Source organism: Oncorhynchus tshawytscha, unplaced genomic scaffold, assembly GCF_018296145.1.
Source record: "Oncorhynchus tshawytscha isolate Ot180627B unplaced genomic scaffold, Otsh_v2.0 Un_scaffold_2906_pilon_pilon, whole genome shotgun sequence".
NCBI lineage: Eukaryota > Metazoa > Chordata > Actinopteri > Salmoniformes > Salmonidae > Oncorhynchus > Oncorhynchus tshawytscha.
The window spans coordinates 291,908-307,500 of NW_024609776.1; the positions used below are offsets into that span (position 1 = coordinate 291,908).

At 47.6% G+C, this 15,593-nt stretch overlaps 1 protein-coding gene across 12 annotated transcripts in view; it reads right to left on the reverse strand.

The window, feature by feature from the left end:
• Positions 1-15,593, reverse strand: part of dmd (dystrophin) — a 175,162-nt gene that overhangs the window by 68,548 nt on the left and 91,021 nt on the right. For 10 of the 12 annotated variants that reach the window (XM_042317889.1, XM_042317888.1, XM_042317890.1 and 7 more), the window contains 9 exons: positions 14,838-14,985; positions 12,673-12,798; positions 12,095-12,244; positions 11,543-11,741; positions 11,161-11,318; positions 9,871-9,988; positions 9,258-9,469; positions 2,714-2,868; positions 1,479-1,668 (listed from right to left, as the gene is read on the reverse strand). In XM_042317889.1, coding sequence (XP_042173823.1) covers positions 1,479-1,668; positions 2,714-2,868; positions 9,258-9,469; positions 9,871-9,988; positions 11,161-11,318; positions 11,543-11,741; positions 12,095-12,244; positions 12,673-12,798; positions 14,838-14,985 — 1,456 coding nt within the window. Of the gene's footprint in view, positions 1-776; positions 793-1,046; positions 1,064-1,478; positions 1,669-2,713; positions 2,869-9,257; positions 9,470-9,870; positions 9,989-11,160; positions 11,319-11,542; positions 11,742-12,094; positions 12,245-12,672; positions 12,799-14,837; positions 14,986-15,593 lie in introns of those variants that run through there. The other 2 variants (XM_042317900.1, XM_042317901.1) reach the window with 2 other exon arrangements.

Here is a 15,593-nt window from a genome sequence, read left to right on the forward strand (position 1 = left end):
AACCCTGCACATACTGTACTGACACCTCCCCCACCCTGAGACACTTCACAAACCCTGCACATACTGTACTGACACCTCCCCCACCCTGAGACACTTCACAAACCCTGCACATACTGTACTGACACCTCCCCCACCCTGAGACACTTCACAAACCCTGCACATACTGTACTGACACCTCCCCCACCCTGAGACACTTCACAAACACCTGTACTGACACCTCCCCCACCCTGAGTCACAAACCCTGACATACTGTACTGACACCTCCCCCACCCTGAGACACTTCACAAACCCTGCACATACTGTACTGACACCTCCCCCACCCTGAGACACTTCACAAACCCTGCACATACTGTACTGACACCTCCCCCACCCTGAGACACTTCACACTAATGCCACTCAAGCTGAGCTGACTCAACTGAAAGATGACTCAACGATTTGACTTTGTTGAATTGAGTCTATGAAATTACTCTTAACTAAGTCTATGAACTGATTCTGAACTGACACAATTAGTTGAATCTATGAGTTGACTCTATGAACTGACTCTGAATTGACTCTGAACTGACTCTGAACTGACTCTATGAACTGACTCTATGAACTGACTCTATGAACTGACTCTATGAACTGACTCTATGAACTGACTCTATGAACTGACTCTATGAACTGACTCTATGAATTGACTCTGAATTGACTCTACAGTAACAATAGTTTGTGTGTGTGAGTACCTGGAACTGCACCAGCAGGAGACTGACTCTACAGTATGAACTGAGTGTGAGTACCTGGAACTGCCCCAGCAGGAGACTGACTCTACAGTATGAACTGAGTGTGAGTACCTGGAACTGCCCCAGCAGGAGACTGACTCTACAGTATGAACTGAGTGTGAGTACCTGGAACTGCCCCAGCAGGAGACTGACTCTACAGTATGAACTGAATGTGAGTACCTGGAACTGCCCCAGCAGGAGACTGACTCTACAGTATGAACTGAGTGTGAGTACCTGGAACTGCCCCAGCAGGAGACTGACTCTACAGTATGAACTGAGTGTGAGTACCTGGAACTGCCCCAGCAGGTGACTGACTCTACAGTATGAACTGAGTGTGAGTACCTGGAACTGCCCCAGCAGGTGACTGACTCTACAGTATGAACTGAGTGTGAGTACCTGGAACTGCCCCAGCAGGTGACTGACTCTACAGTATGAACTGAGTGTGAGTACCTGGAACTGCCCCAGCAGGAGACTGACTCTACAGTATGAACTGAGTGTGAGTACCTGGAAATGCCCCAGCAAGTGACTGACTCTACAGTATGAACTGAGTGTGAGTACCTGGAACTGCCCCAGCAGGTGACTGACTCTACAGTATGAACTGAGTGTGAGTACCTGGAACTGCCCCAGCAGGTGACTGACTCTACAGTATGAACTGAGTGTGAGTACCTGGAAATGCCCCAGCAAGTGACTGACTCTACAGTATGAACTGAGTGTGAGTACCTGGAACTGCCCCAGCAGGTGTCGTACAGCCTCAGGGTCCTCCAGCAGCCTCTCCTTGTGTGAGGCGTCCAGCAGGACGTTACAGGTGGTCTCTGCCTCCGTCAGCCAGTTGAGGAACTCCTTCAGGTCCAGGTAGAACTGCTGTAACAGCCTCAGAGCAGCTGACAGAGCCGCCTCACGGTCCCCGACACTACATACACAAATAGGAACACATATACAGAAACTGTTGTTGGCACCGCTACACACACACACACACAGGTCACAAGTTCAGAGGGCAAACTGGGGTCATACATCAGTGTTATGATGTGGCCTGTCACGGGAAATTTAGTAGAACTAACAGTGAGGGTCAATGTGTGTGTGTGCATTCAGATGTACTGTGCATTGTGTGTGTGTGTTCAGGTGTACTAAGAGACAGCATGATGAAGTGCTTTCAGGAGCATGTGGGACTGATGCAGACTGAATGACTTACTGACTAACTGACTGATTAACTGAATGACTGACTGACTGGTTGACTGACTAACTGACTGATTAACTGACTAACTGATTAACTAACTGACTGACTGACTGACTGATTAACTGAATGACTGACTGATTAACTGACTGACTGGTTGACTGACTGACTGACTAACTGACTGACTGATTAACTGACTGACTGACTGATTAACTGACTGATTAACTGAATGACTGACTGATTAACTGACTGACTGGTTGACTGACTGACTGACTAACTGACTGGTTGACTAACTGACTGACTAACTGATTAACTGACTGACTGACTGACTGGTAACTGATGACTGACTGACTGACTGACTGACTAACTGACTGACTGAATGACTGACTGACTAACTGACTGGTTGACTGACTGACTGATTAACTGAATGACTGACTGACTGACTGATTAACTGAATGACTGACTGGTTAATTAACTGACTGACTGACCGACAGACTAACTGACTGACTGACTGGCTAATTGACTGACTGGTTTACTAACTGACTGACAGAATACCAGACTGACTGACTAAATAACTGGTTGACTAACTGACTGGCTGACAGACTGACCAACTAACTGACCAACTGACTGGTTCACTGACTGTCTGGCTGACTGACTAACTGAATAACTGACTGACTGGTTGACCAACTGACTGACAGGCTGACTGACAGAATACCAGACTAACTGACTAAATAACTGACTGACTGGTTGACCAACTGACTGACAGAATAGCAGACTGACTCACCGTTTGTTGATGTGCTCCCAGGTAACGTTGGTGGCGTCGGTCATCTGTGTGACCTTGTGTGTGTGGTCGGTAGAGTAAAGGGTTAACAGCTTCCCTGCCAGGTCATTGGTCACGTCCACCTGACCCTGCCACTGGTGCAGCTCCTTCACAAACAGCTGTTGAGAACCACAGAAAACAGTTATAGATAAAGACATAAAATAACGATACAGAACATCACCCTCATACACAGTAACAACCCTCTAATACACAGTAACAACCCTCTAGTACACAGTAACAACCCTCTAATACACAGTAACAACCCTCTAGTACACAGTAACAACCCTCTAATACACAGTAACAACCCTCTAGTACACAGTAACAACCCTCTAATACACAGTAACAACCCTCTAATACACAGTAACAACCCTCTAGTACACAGTAACAACCCTCTAGTACACAGTAACAACCCTCTAATACACAGTAACAACCCTCTAATACACAGTAACAACCCTCTAATACACAGTAACAACCCTCTAATACACAGTAACAACCCTCTAATACACAGTAACAACCCTCTAGTGGCCCAGAGGAAGCAGAGATCCTCTAAATATATGGCTCTGATTGGAGGTCCTCTAACTAGAGTTTAAGTTGTATCCTAGCAACAACACCCGACTCAACAAATGAAGATCCAGGATGGAAGAACATTCATATCAGTTGTTCCTCTAACTAGACTAGAGGGAGTCATAGCAACACAGGGACTGTACTAGAGGGAGTCATAGCAACACAGGGACTGTACTAGAGGGAGTCATAGCAACACAGGGACTGTAACATGATTCCTGGAAACGTTGCTGAGCAGAGTGGTAGAACAGGGCATGTTGTAATATTCAGTATTCCAGGCTTTGCCACTCTAGTCTCATTACGTTCTCATCCTGTTATACTGTAGTGATGAGGATTCCTCATCTAGTCCTTATCAGAGAGACGCCTCACAGCTTTACACATATTACCTTCCTGGAATCATCTCCACTCCGTGCTGCACATGCTCAAGTGTGTGTGTGTGTGTGTGTGTGTGTGTGTGTGTGTGTGTGTGTGAGAGTGAGAGAGAGAGAGAGAGAGTGAGAGAGAGAGAGGGTTCGCCAGGGTTGCAATCTGAGCCCTGCACTCTTCAATATTTACATCAGCGAATTGGCCACTATTCTAGATAAATCCTCAGCCCTGGTGTTAGTCTCCACAATTCAGAGGTTAAACGCCTACTCTTCGCTGATGACCTATGCCTGCTGTCACCCACAGCACATGGCCTACAGCAGAGCCTGGACCTGCTAGAGCAGTACTACCAGACCTGGGCCCTGGCAGTAAACCCCCACAGCACATGGCCTACAGCAGAGCCTGGACCTGCCTAGCCTGGACCTGCAGTACTACCAGACCTGGGCCCTGGCAGTAAACCCCCACAGCACATGGCCTACAGCAGAGCCTGGACCTGCTAGAGCAGTACTACCAGACCTGGGCCCTGGCAGTAAACCCCCACAGCACATGGCCTAAACCCCCACAGCAGAGCCTGGACCTGCTAGAGCAGTACTACCAGACCTGGGCCCTGGCAGTAAACCCCCACAGCACATGGCCTACAGCAGAGCCTGGACCTGCTAGAGCAGAGTATGGCCTACCAGACCTGGGCCCTGGCAGTAAACCCCCACAGCACATGGCCTACAGCAGAGCCTGGACCTGCTAGAGCAGTACTACCAGACCTGGGCCCTGGCAGTAAACCCCCACAGCACATGGCCTACAGCAGAGCCTGGACCTGCTAGAGCAGTACTACCAGACCTGGACCTGCTAGAGCAGTACTGACCGGCCCTGGCAGTAAACCCCCACAGCACATGGCCTACAGCAGAGCCTGGACCTGCTAGAGCAGTACTACCAGACCTGGGCCCTGGCAGTAAACCCCCAGCACAGCACATGGCCTACAGCAGAGCCTGGACCTGACCTAGAACAGTACTACCAGACCTGGGCCCTGGCAGTAAACCCCACAGCACATGGCCACAGCAGAGCCTGGACCTGCTAGAACAGTACTACCAGACCTGGGCCCTGGCAGTAAACCCCCACAGCACATGGCCTACAGCAGAGCCTGGACCTGCTAGAGCAGTACTACCAGACCTGGGCCCTGGCAGTAAACCCCAAAAAGACTCAAATAAGGATTTTCCAGAGAAGATCCAGATCTCAGGGAATTAGACCAAAGTTCTCAATTGGTACAAAATATATATGTCAGGTGTGTGCGTACTGGTAGCGGAGAGGAGAGAGGTGTGAACAGGCACACACTTTATATAGGCAGGAGAAACCAACAGACACTGTGTCGAAACCTCCAGCCAATTGGCAAAAGGGCAAACAGTCACAATAATTATGTACAAACAAATAAACACACCTCGTGATAAAACACGGAATATACGAACACCAGTCTGGTGCGTCAAAGATGACACGTAACACAAACAATATCACACTAACACAGGAATAAATACATGCAGAGTGATTGGGGAATGAAAACCAGGTGTGCAGGTAACAGAGGAATACATGCAGAGTGATTGGAGAATGAAAACCAGGTGTGCAGGTAACACAGGAATAAATACATGCAGAGTGATTGGGGGATGTAAACCAGGTGTGCAGGGAACAGAGGAATACATGCAGAGTGATTGGGGGGAGGTGTGCAGGGAACAGAGGAAACCAGGTGGGGATGCAGGTAACAGAGGAATACATGCAGAGTGATTGGGGAATGAAAACCAGGTGTGCAGGGAACAGAGGAATACATGCAGAGTGATTGGGGAATGAAAACCAGGTGTGCAGGTAACAGAGGAATACATGCAGAGTGATTGGGGAATGAAAACCAGGTGTGCAGGGAACAGAGGAATACATGCAGAGTGATTGGGGAATGAAAACCAGGTGTGCAGGGAACAGAGGAATACATGCAGAGTGATTGGAGAATGAAAACCAGGTGTGCAGGGAACAGAGGAATACATGCAGAGTGATTGGGGAATGAAAACCAGGTGTGCAGGGAACAGAGGAATACATGCAGAGTGATTGGGGAATGAAAACCAGGTGTGCAGGTAACACAGGAATACATGCAGAGTGATTGGGGAATGAAAACCAGGTGTGCAGGTAACAGAGGAATACATGCAGAGTGATTGGGGAATGAAAACCAGGTGTGCAGGGAACAGAGGAATACATGCAGAGTGATTGGGGAATGAAAACCAGGTGTGCAGGGAACAGAGGAATACATGCAGAGTGATTGGAGAATGAAAACCAGGTGTGCAGGGAACAGAGGAATACATGCAGAGTGATTGGGGAATGAAAACCAGGTGTGCAGGGAACAGAGGAATACATGCAGAGTGATTGGGGAATGAAAACCAGGTGTGCAGGTAACACAGGAATACATGCAGAGTGATTGGGGGATGTAAACCAGGTGTGCAGGTAACAGAGGAATACATGCAGAGTGATTGGGGAATGAAAACCAGGTGTGCAGGGAACAGAGGAATACATGCAGAGTGATTGGGGAATGAAAACCAGGTGTGCAGGTAACACAGGAATACATGCAGAGTGATTGGGGGATGTAAACCAGGTGTGCAGGGAACAGAGGAATACATGCAGAGTGATTGGGGAATGAAAACCAGGTGTGCAGGGAACAGAGGAATACATGCAGAGTGATTGGAGAATGAAAACCAGGTGTGCAGGGAACAGAGGAATACATGCAGAGTGATTGGGGAATGAAAACCAGGTGTGCAGGTAACAGAGGAATACATGCAGAGTGATTGGGGAATGAAAACCAGGTGTGCAGGGAACAGAGGAATACATGCAGAGTGATTGGGGAATGAAAACCAGGTGTGCAGGGAACAGAGGAATACATGCAGAGTGATTGGAGAATGAAAACCAGGTGTGCAGGGAACAGAGGAATACATGCAGAGTGATTGGGGAATGAAAACCAGGTGTGCAGGGAACAGAGGAATACATGCAGAGTGATTGGGGAATGAAAACCAGGTGTGCAGGTAACACAGGAATACATGCAGAGTGATTGGGGGATGTAAACCAGGTGTGCAGGTAACAGAGGAATACATGCAGAGTGATTGGGGAATGAAAACCAGGTGTGCAGGGAACAGAGGAATACATGCAGAGTGATTGGGGAATGAAAACCAGGTGTGCAGGTAACACAGGAATACATGCAGAGTGATTGGGGGATGTAAACCAGGTGTGCAGGTAACACAGGAATACATGCAGAGTGATTGGGGAATGAAAACCAGGTGTGCAGGTAACACAGGAATAAATACATGCAGAGTGATTGGGGACTGTCGAACGCCGCCCCAACAAGGAGAGGAGAACGCCGCCCCAACAAGGAGAGGAGCCGAATTCGGAGGAAGTCGTGACAATATAGAGTACTGCACACACTACAATTACTTAGGTTTAAAAATAAGCACAACTGAAATGAGGCAGTGAATGAACTGAGAGAGAAAGCACGCAGGACATTCTACGCCATTCAAAAGCTCATTCAAATTGAAATACTTTGGCTAAAACTAATTGATTGTGTCATTGAACCAATTGTACTTTATGGCAGCGAGGTGTGGGGTCCACTTGCAAAACAAGATTTCATCAAATGGGACAAACACCCCATTGAAACCCTGCATGCAGAGTTCTGTAAGATTCTCCTACATGTCCAGAGGAAAACTACAAACAATGCATGCAGGGCAGAATTAGGCCAATATCCACTAATAATAAACACTCAAAAAAGAGCAATTCAGTTTTGGAAACATCTAAAATACAGTGACCCCCTCTCATATCATTACCAAGCCCTGCAATGCCAAGAGCTGAGCAAAGAAAAGAGTCCCCTCATCCAGCTGGTCCTTGGGCTGAGTTCACAAACCTGTTCTACTAACACACTGAAGCCTCAGTCCCCTCATTCAGCTGGTCCTAACCTGTTCTTCACTGAACCTCAGTTCATACTAACAAACCTGTTCTAAGCCTCAGTCCCCTCATCCAGCTGGTCCTGAGTTCACAAACCTGTTCTACTCAGTCCCCTCATCCAGCTGGTCCTGAGTTCACAAACCTGTTCTACTAACACACTGAAGCCTCAGTCCCCTCATCCAGCTGGTCCTGAGTTCACAAACCTGTTCTACTAACACACTGAAGCCTCAGTCCCCTCATCCAGCTGGTCCTGAGTTCACAAACCTGTTCTACTAACACACTGAAGCCTCAGTCCCCTCATCCAGCTGGTCCTGGGGCTGAGTTCACAAACCTGTTCTACTAACACACTGAAGCCTCAGTCCCCTCATCCAGCTGGTCCTGGGGCTGAGTTCACAAACCTGTTCTACTAACACACTGAAGCCTCAGTCCCCTCATCCAGCTGGTCCTGGGGCTGAGTTCACAAACCTGTTCTACTAACACACTGAAGCCTCAGTCCCCTCATCCAGCTGGTCCTGGGGCTGAGTTCACAAACCTGTTCTACTAACACACTGAAGCCTCAGTCCCCTCATCCAGCTGGTCCTCGGGCTGAGTTCACAAACCTGTTCTACTAACAAACTGAAGCCTCAGGACCAGAACATCCAATCAATCCGAATAAACCTAATTACAACACAGTCAAAACAAAACTATATTGCTTATTGGGAAACACAAACACAAAGCACAATGCAGTGCTATCTGGCCCTAAATCGACAGTACACCGTGGCAAACTATTAGACCATGGTCACTGATCAACACCTTAGAAAAACCTTGACAAAGGCCAGTGAGCAGGCCCAGTGAGCACAGCCTTGCCATTGAGAAGGGTAGACACAGGAAAACCTGGCTCCCTGTAGAGGAAAGGCTGTGCAACCACTGCACCACAGCAGAACCTGGCTCCCTGTAGAGGAAAGGCTGTGCAACCACTGCACCACAGCAGAACCTGGCTCCCTGTAGAGGAAAGGCTGTGCAACCACTGCGCCACAGCAGAACCTGGCTCCCTGTAGAGGAAAGACTGTGCAACCACTGCACCACAGCAGAACCTGGTTTTGACGGAGCTGCATTTCCTGACAAAATGTAAAAATATAAAACAATTAGAGAGTGTCATTTCCCCAAATTTGAAGACTGTTCTCTCTGATGAGAGTTTTAGGCTACCCGTCCTGTTGTTACTGTTCAATGGGGAGGATGCAGAGAGCTGTGGGTTGGCAGCGTTCAATGTCTGGTTGTTTTGACCCTTGGTTATTATTGACTGTTCAATGTCTGGTTTTTGACCCTTGGTTTGTTACTGTTCAATGTCTGGTTGTTTTGACCCTTGGTTATTGTTACTGTTCAATGTCTGGTTGTTTTGACCCTTGGTTATTGTTACTGTCAATGTCTGGTTGTTTTGACTCTTATTATCTTCATATTGTTAAATGTCAAAGTTTTAAGTTTTGGCAATATGTACATTGTTACATCATGCCAATTTTGCACATTGAATTGAGAGATTGCTGAGAGTTTTGACCCTTGGTTATTGTTACTGTGTATATGTGTGTGTGTGTGTGTTTGTGTCTGTGCGTATATGTGTGTGCGTATATGTGTGTTTGTGTGTGCATGTGTGTGTAACCTTGAGGTCAGTGTTTTGCTTCTTCAGAGCATCCATGGTGTAGGAAATATCCTGCCACGACTCCAGCTTGTCATTGGCTCGTTTGATGAGAGGTTCCACCTCCTTCCTGGCGTCCAACCAATCAGAGGAGTCCTGCAGCATGTTCTGTAGCTGTTGATGTCTATCAGCCAGTCTGCCCTGTGACTCCTCCCAGTGGGTCTGCAACCTGTCAACTACACACACACACACACACACACACACACAGAGTGAGATTGACTACAACCTACCTGATCAACAAATCTCCCTGCATCCAAAATCCCTAGTCATTATCATTAGTACATCAGTTAGTTTGTTCAGTCAGCGACTGAGCTGAATCAAGGTTCTCTAGCAGGCCATACTGATAGTTTGTGGTTATTAATGGAGTCATTGATGAGTTTGTGTTTAGTAATAACAGTTTGTGGTCAGATCATTGGTGATAGTTGGTGGTCATTTGGTGGTCTGTTTGTGGTCAGCTTGTGGTCAGTTTGTGGTCAGTTTGCGGTCAGTTTGCGGTCAGTTTGTTGTCAGTTTGCGGTCAGTTTGTGGTCCGTTTGCAGTCAGTAAGCGCAGTAAGTAATGGTTGTGGTTGGCGTACTGCGGTCGGTGATAGCAGCTCGTGTCTCCTGGTTGTTGGTTTTGTTCTTCAGGTTCTGGGCTGCAGTCAGCTGACCCTCCAGCTGGGGGCGCCGCCGCTCCATGTCCCCCAGTGCTCCCTACAGACAGCAAGACAGAGACAGAACATTTCAATGAATATCTGGATGTCAAGTATTTACAACTATTTTACCCATGTATTTGAGCCCTGTATCTGAGCCCTGTATCTGAGCCCTGTATTTGAGCCCTGTATTTGAGCCCTGTATTTGAGCCCTGTATTTGAGCCCTGTATTTGAGCCCTGTATCTGAGCTATGTATCTGAGCCTTGTATTTGAGCCCTGTATTTGAGCCATGTATCTGAGCCCTGTATTTGAGCCCTGTATTTGAGCCCTGTATTTGAGCCCTGTATTTGAGCCAGGTCAGTGCCTGTGTTCTCAAAGCGTCTCAGAATAAGAGTGCTGATCTAGGATCAGATATCCCCGGTCCATGTAATCATGTATTCATTATGATCGAAAATGCCAAACCTGATCCCAGATCAGCACTAGGATCTGGTCCTCTCTCTAGTATTCATTATGAGCTAAAAGGCAAACCTGATCCCAGATCAGCACTAGGATCTGGTCCTCTCTCTAGTATTCATTATGATCTAAAAGGCAAACATGATCCCAGATCAGCACTAGGATCTGGTCCTCTCTCTAGTATTCATTATGATCTAAAAGGCAAACCTGATCCCAGATCAGCACTAGGATCTGGTCCTCTCTCTAGTATTCATTATGAGCTAAAAGGCTAAACTGATCCCAGATCAGCACTAGGATCTGGTCCTCTCTCTAGTATTCATTATGAGCTAAAAGGCTAAACTGATCCCAGATCAGCACTAGGATCTGGTCCTCTCTCTAGTATTCATTATGATCTAAAAGGCAAACCTGATCCCAGATCTGCACTAGGATCTGGTCCTCTCTCTAGTATTCATTATGATCTAAAAGGCAAACCTGTTCCCAGATCAGCACTAGGATCTGGTCCTCTCTCTAGTATTCATTATGATCTAAAAGGCAAACCTGATCCCAGATCAGCACTAGGATCTGGTCCTCTCTCTAGTATTCATTATGAGCTAAAAGGCTAAACTGATCCCAGATCAGCACTAGGATCTGGTCCTCTCTCTAGTATTCATTATGAGCTAAAAGGCTAACCTGATCCCAGATCAGCACTCCTGCTCTGAGACTCTTTATGAATACAGGCCAGGGTCTCAGCGGCTAAACGGAGTCTCTCACACTCTGTGACACACTGGTTGACCCCTGACCTTGGTCTTGACGATCATGTGGTTGATGTCGTCCAGGTCGGCCACGGTCACCCTCTGTGTCTGTACCATCTGATCCAGCAGGGATAGCCAATCAAAGAGCTCTGCCCAGGCCTTGTTGAACTGAGCCAGGGCTGGGGCGTCTCCCTGGAGGGTCTCAACTGGAGGGGGGCAGCGTGATACAATCAGTAGCCATACGGTCACACACACCATTAACATCTGCTAACCATGTGTATGTGACAAATACGATTTGACACACACACACACACACACACACACACACACACACACACACACACACACACACACACACACACACACACACACACACACACACACACACACACACACACACACACACACACACACACCCTCATCTCCTTACTGGTGGTTTTCTGGATCTTTAGAGCGGCCAGCCTCTCTCTGTGTACTATCATTTGCCCCTGAATCGCCCTCCAATCATCACTCAGACTGTGGTACTTCTCCTTCTCTGGTTGGCTGGGAGGCGTGTCCTTGTACAGCTCCTGGCCCTTAGCCAACACCCCCTCCACCTCAGGCTTCTTGACCTGGACTTCATCTATGAGCTGAAACATCACAAACCATCCCAAAACAATGAAACTACTCTCAATCTAAACTCGTCTTTCAGAGATTCCTCCCGTCTTCTCTCCTAACCTCCTTTTCCAGCTGGAAGAAAAGTAGGTCTAAGGTCCCTCGCCATTGACCTTTTTCTCCCATGTGTTTTGAGAAGGAGGCGTGGAGAGAGGATGCAAAGAATTAAGGAAAGATTCATTGATATAGGCCTCGGCCCCTGTAGGCATGGATGGATGGATGGAGGGATGGATGGAGGGAGGGAGGGAGGGAGGGATGGAGTGAGGGAGGGATCGATGGACAAATTGACTGATAGATGGATGGATGACAGGATGGATTGATAGTCTACCTTGGGTTCCACATTGTCAGGGTTTTCCTCTAGGGTGGTCCTGGTGGTTGAGGTCCACGAGGAGAGGTAAGTCAGCCGGTCCTGGAAGTGAGACAGCTCCTTCAGCAAGCCCTCAATCTGCTTCTGCTTCTCAGGCAGGTCTTTAGACACCTATAGGGAGGAGGGAGAGGAAGGACCCGAGTGTTTTCAAATCAAATCAAATCAAATCAATATCAATAGTAGGGAGGAGGAAGGCACATCCAGGAATATTATATCGAAGGAAAACAGGAACTTAATATGAAGCAGGATACAGTCCACTCACACACACAGTACAAATGTCTCCCACAGGGAGGAGGGAGAGGCCCCGAGTTGGGGGCCATTTTAGTTGAATTACAAGAGCATTTCCAATGCTAGGAAGGAATATACACTTGATCATAGACTAAAAAACAAAACACATGAACCCAACATTAAGTTAAAAATAGACTACTCCTACACACAAGTTGAAATACAGATATCGAGTAGTCAATATTCATGTCCAACATCCAACTGATCTTATCCACGTAAAGGACAGAACCTCCTCTATAGAAAGGGATACCAACCTGTACCCAGCGTGTGTTGATCATCTTCATTTCCTTCTGTTGGTCAGCAGGGAGGGGAATGGTGCCGGTCCTCGTGTTGATGGTATCCACATTGTTCTGTCTGGCTGGTAGTTCCAGCACACGAGCCTGCACACACACACGCACGCACACACACACACACACACACACACACACACACACACACACACACACACACACACACACACACACACACACACACACACACACACACACACACACACACACACACACACACACACACACACACACACACACACACACACACACACACACACACACACACACACACACACACACGTCTTTGAACATAGACAATCTCCAAATACAGATCATAAATGAAATAATAACGGATCAATGATGTGACCAGTGGGACATGGGTGTATGTAGCTTTACAACCTGTGTCCACAGTAATCTAGACTAGGAGACAGACTAGTGAGAGATGTTCCCTGGCCAGTAATCTAGACTAGGAGACAGACTAGTGAGAGATGTTCCCTGGCCAGTAATCTAGACTAGGAGACAGACTAGTGAGAGATGTTCCCTGGCCAGTAATCTAGACTAGGAGACAGACTAGTGAGAGATGTTCCCTGGCCAGTAATCTAGACTAGGAGACAGACTAGTGAGAGATGTTCCCTGGCCAGTAATCTAGACTAGGAGACAGACTAGTGAGAGATGTTCCCTGGCCAGTAATCTAGACTAGGAGACAGACTAGTGAGAGATGTCCTCTGGCCAGTAATCTAGACTAGGAGACAGACTAGTGAGAGATGTTCCCTGGCCAGTAATCTAGGAGACAGACTAGTGAGAGACAGACTAGTGAGAGATGATTCCCTGGCCAGTAATCTAGACTAGGAGACAGACTAGTGAGAGATGTTCCCTGGCCAGTAATCTAGACTAGGAGACAGACTAGTGAGAGATGTTCCCTGGCCAGTAATCTAGACTAGGAGACAGACTAGTGAGAGATGTTCCCTGGCCAGTAATCTAGACTAGGAGACAGACTAGTGAGAGATGTTCCCTGGCCAGTAATCTAGACTAGTAATCTAGAGACAGACTAGTGAGAGATGTTCCCTGGCCAGTAATCTAGACTAGGAGACAGACTAGTGAGAGATGTTCCCTGGCCAGTAATCTAGACTAGGAGACAGACTAGTGAGAGATGTCCTCTGGCCAGTAATCTAGACTAGGAGACAGACTAGTGGAGATGTCAGACTAGTGAGAGATGTTCCCTGGCCAGTAATCTAGACTAGGAGACAGACTAGTGATAGATGTTCCCTGGCCAGTAATCTAGACTAGGAGACAGACTAGTGAGAGATGTTCCCTGGCCAGTAATCTAGACTAGGAGACAGACTAGTGAGAGATGTTCCCTGGCCAGTAATCTAGACTAGGAGACAGACTAGTGATAGATGTCCCCTGGCCAGTAATCTAGACTAGGAGACAGACTAGTGAGAGATGTTCCCTGGCCAGTAATCTAGACTAGGAGACAGACTAGTGAGAGATGTTCCCTGGCCAGTAATCTAGACTAGGAGACAGACTAGTGAGAGATGTTCCCTGGCCAGTAATCTGACTAGTGAGACAGACTAGTGAGAGATGATTCCCTGGCCAGTAATCTAGACTAGGAGACAGACTAGTGAGAGATGTTCCCTGGCCAGTAATCTAGACTAGGAGACAGACTAGTGAGAGATGTTCCCTGGCCAGTAATCTAGACTAGGAGACAGACTAGTGAGAGATGTTCCCTGGCCAGTAATCTAGACTAGGAGACAGACTAGTGATAGATGTCCTCTGGCCAGTAATCTAGACTAGGAGACAGACTAGTGATAGATGTCCTCTGGCCAGTAATCTAGACTAGGAGACAGACTAGTGAGAGATGTTCCCTGGCCAGTAATCTAGACTAGGAGACAGACTAGTGAGAGATGTTCCCTGGCCAGTAATCTAGACTAGGAGACAGACTAGTGAGAGATGTTCCCTGGCCAGTAATCTAGACTAGGAGACAGACTAGTGAGAGATGTTCCCTGGCCAGTAATCTAGACTAGGGGACAGACTAGTGAGAAATGTTCCCTGGCCAGTAATCTAGACTAGGAGACAGACTAGTGAGAGATGTTCCCTGGCTAGTAATCTAGACTAGGGGACAGACTAGTTGTTGTTGTTGACCGTACCGTGACTTTCTCCAGAGTGGCGTTCATCTGGTGGTGATCTCCAGGCGTCAGGGGGATGGCCACGACCTCCTCAGCCTCATCCAGCCAGGACAGGAACTCCCCCATGTCCTCCTGCAGCCCCATCGCTGCAGTACGTGCCTCTGCAGACCTGACACACACAGGGAACAGTTAGGAGGAATACCGTATACATCACACACACACACACACACACACACACACACACACACACACACACACACACACACACACACACACACACACACACACACACACACACACACACACACACACAGGGAACAGTTAGGAGGAATACATACACACACACACACACACACACACACACACACACACACACACACACACACACACACACACACACACACACACACAGGGAACAGTTAGGAGGAATACCGGATATGGCCACACACACACACACACACACACACACACACACACAGGGAACAGTTAGGAGGAATACCATATATACACACACACACACACACACACACACACAGGGAACAGTTAGGAGATATACCGGATATACACACACACACACACACACACACACACACACACACACACACACACACACACACACACACACACACACACACACACACACACACACACACACACACACAGTACTCAGTCAAGGAATAGTTAAGACACACATTTGGTTGGAGCAAAATCATGCACTGGTACTGCAGACACACACACTGATACTGCTGACATACACACTGATACTGATACTGACAT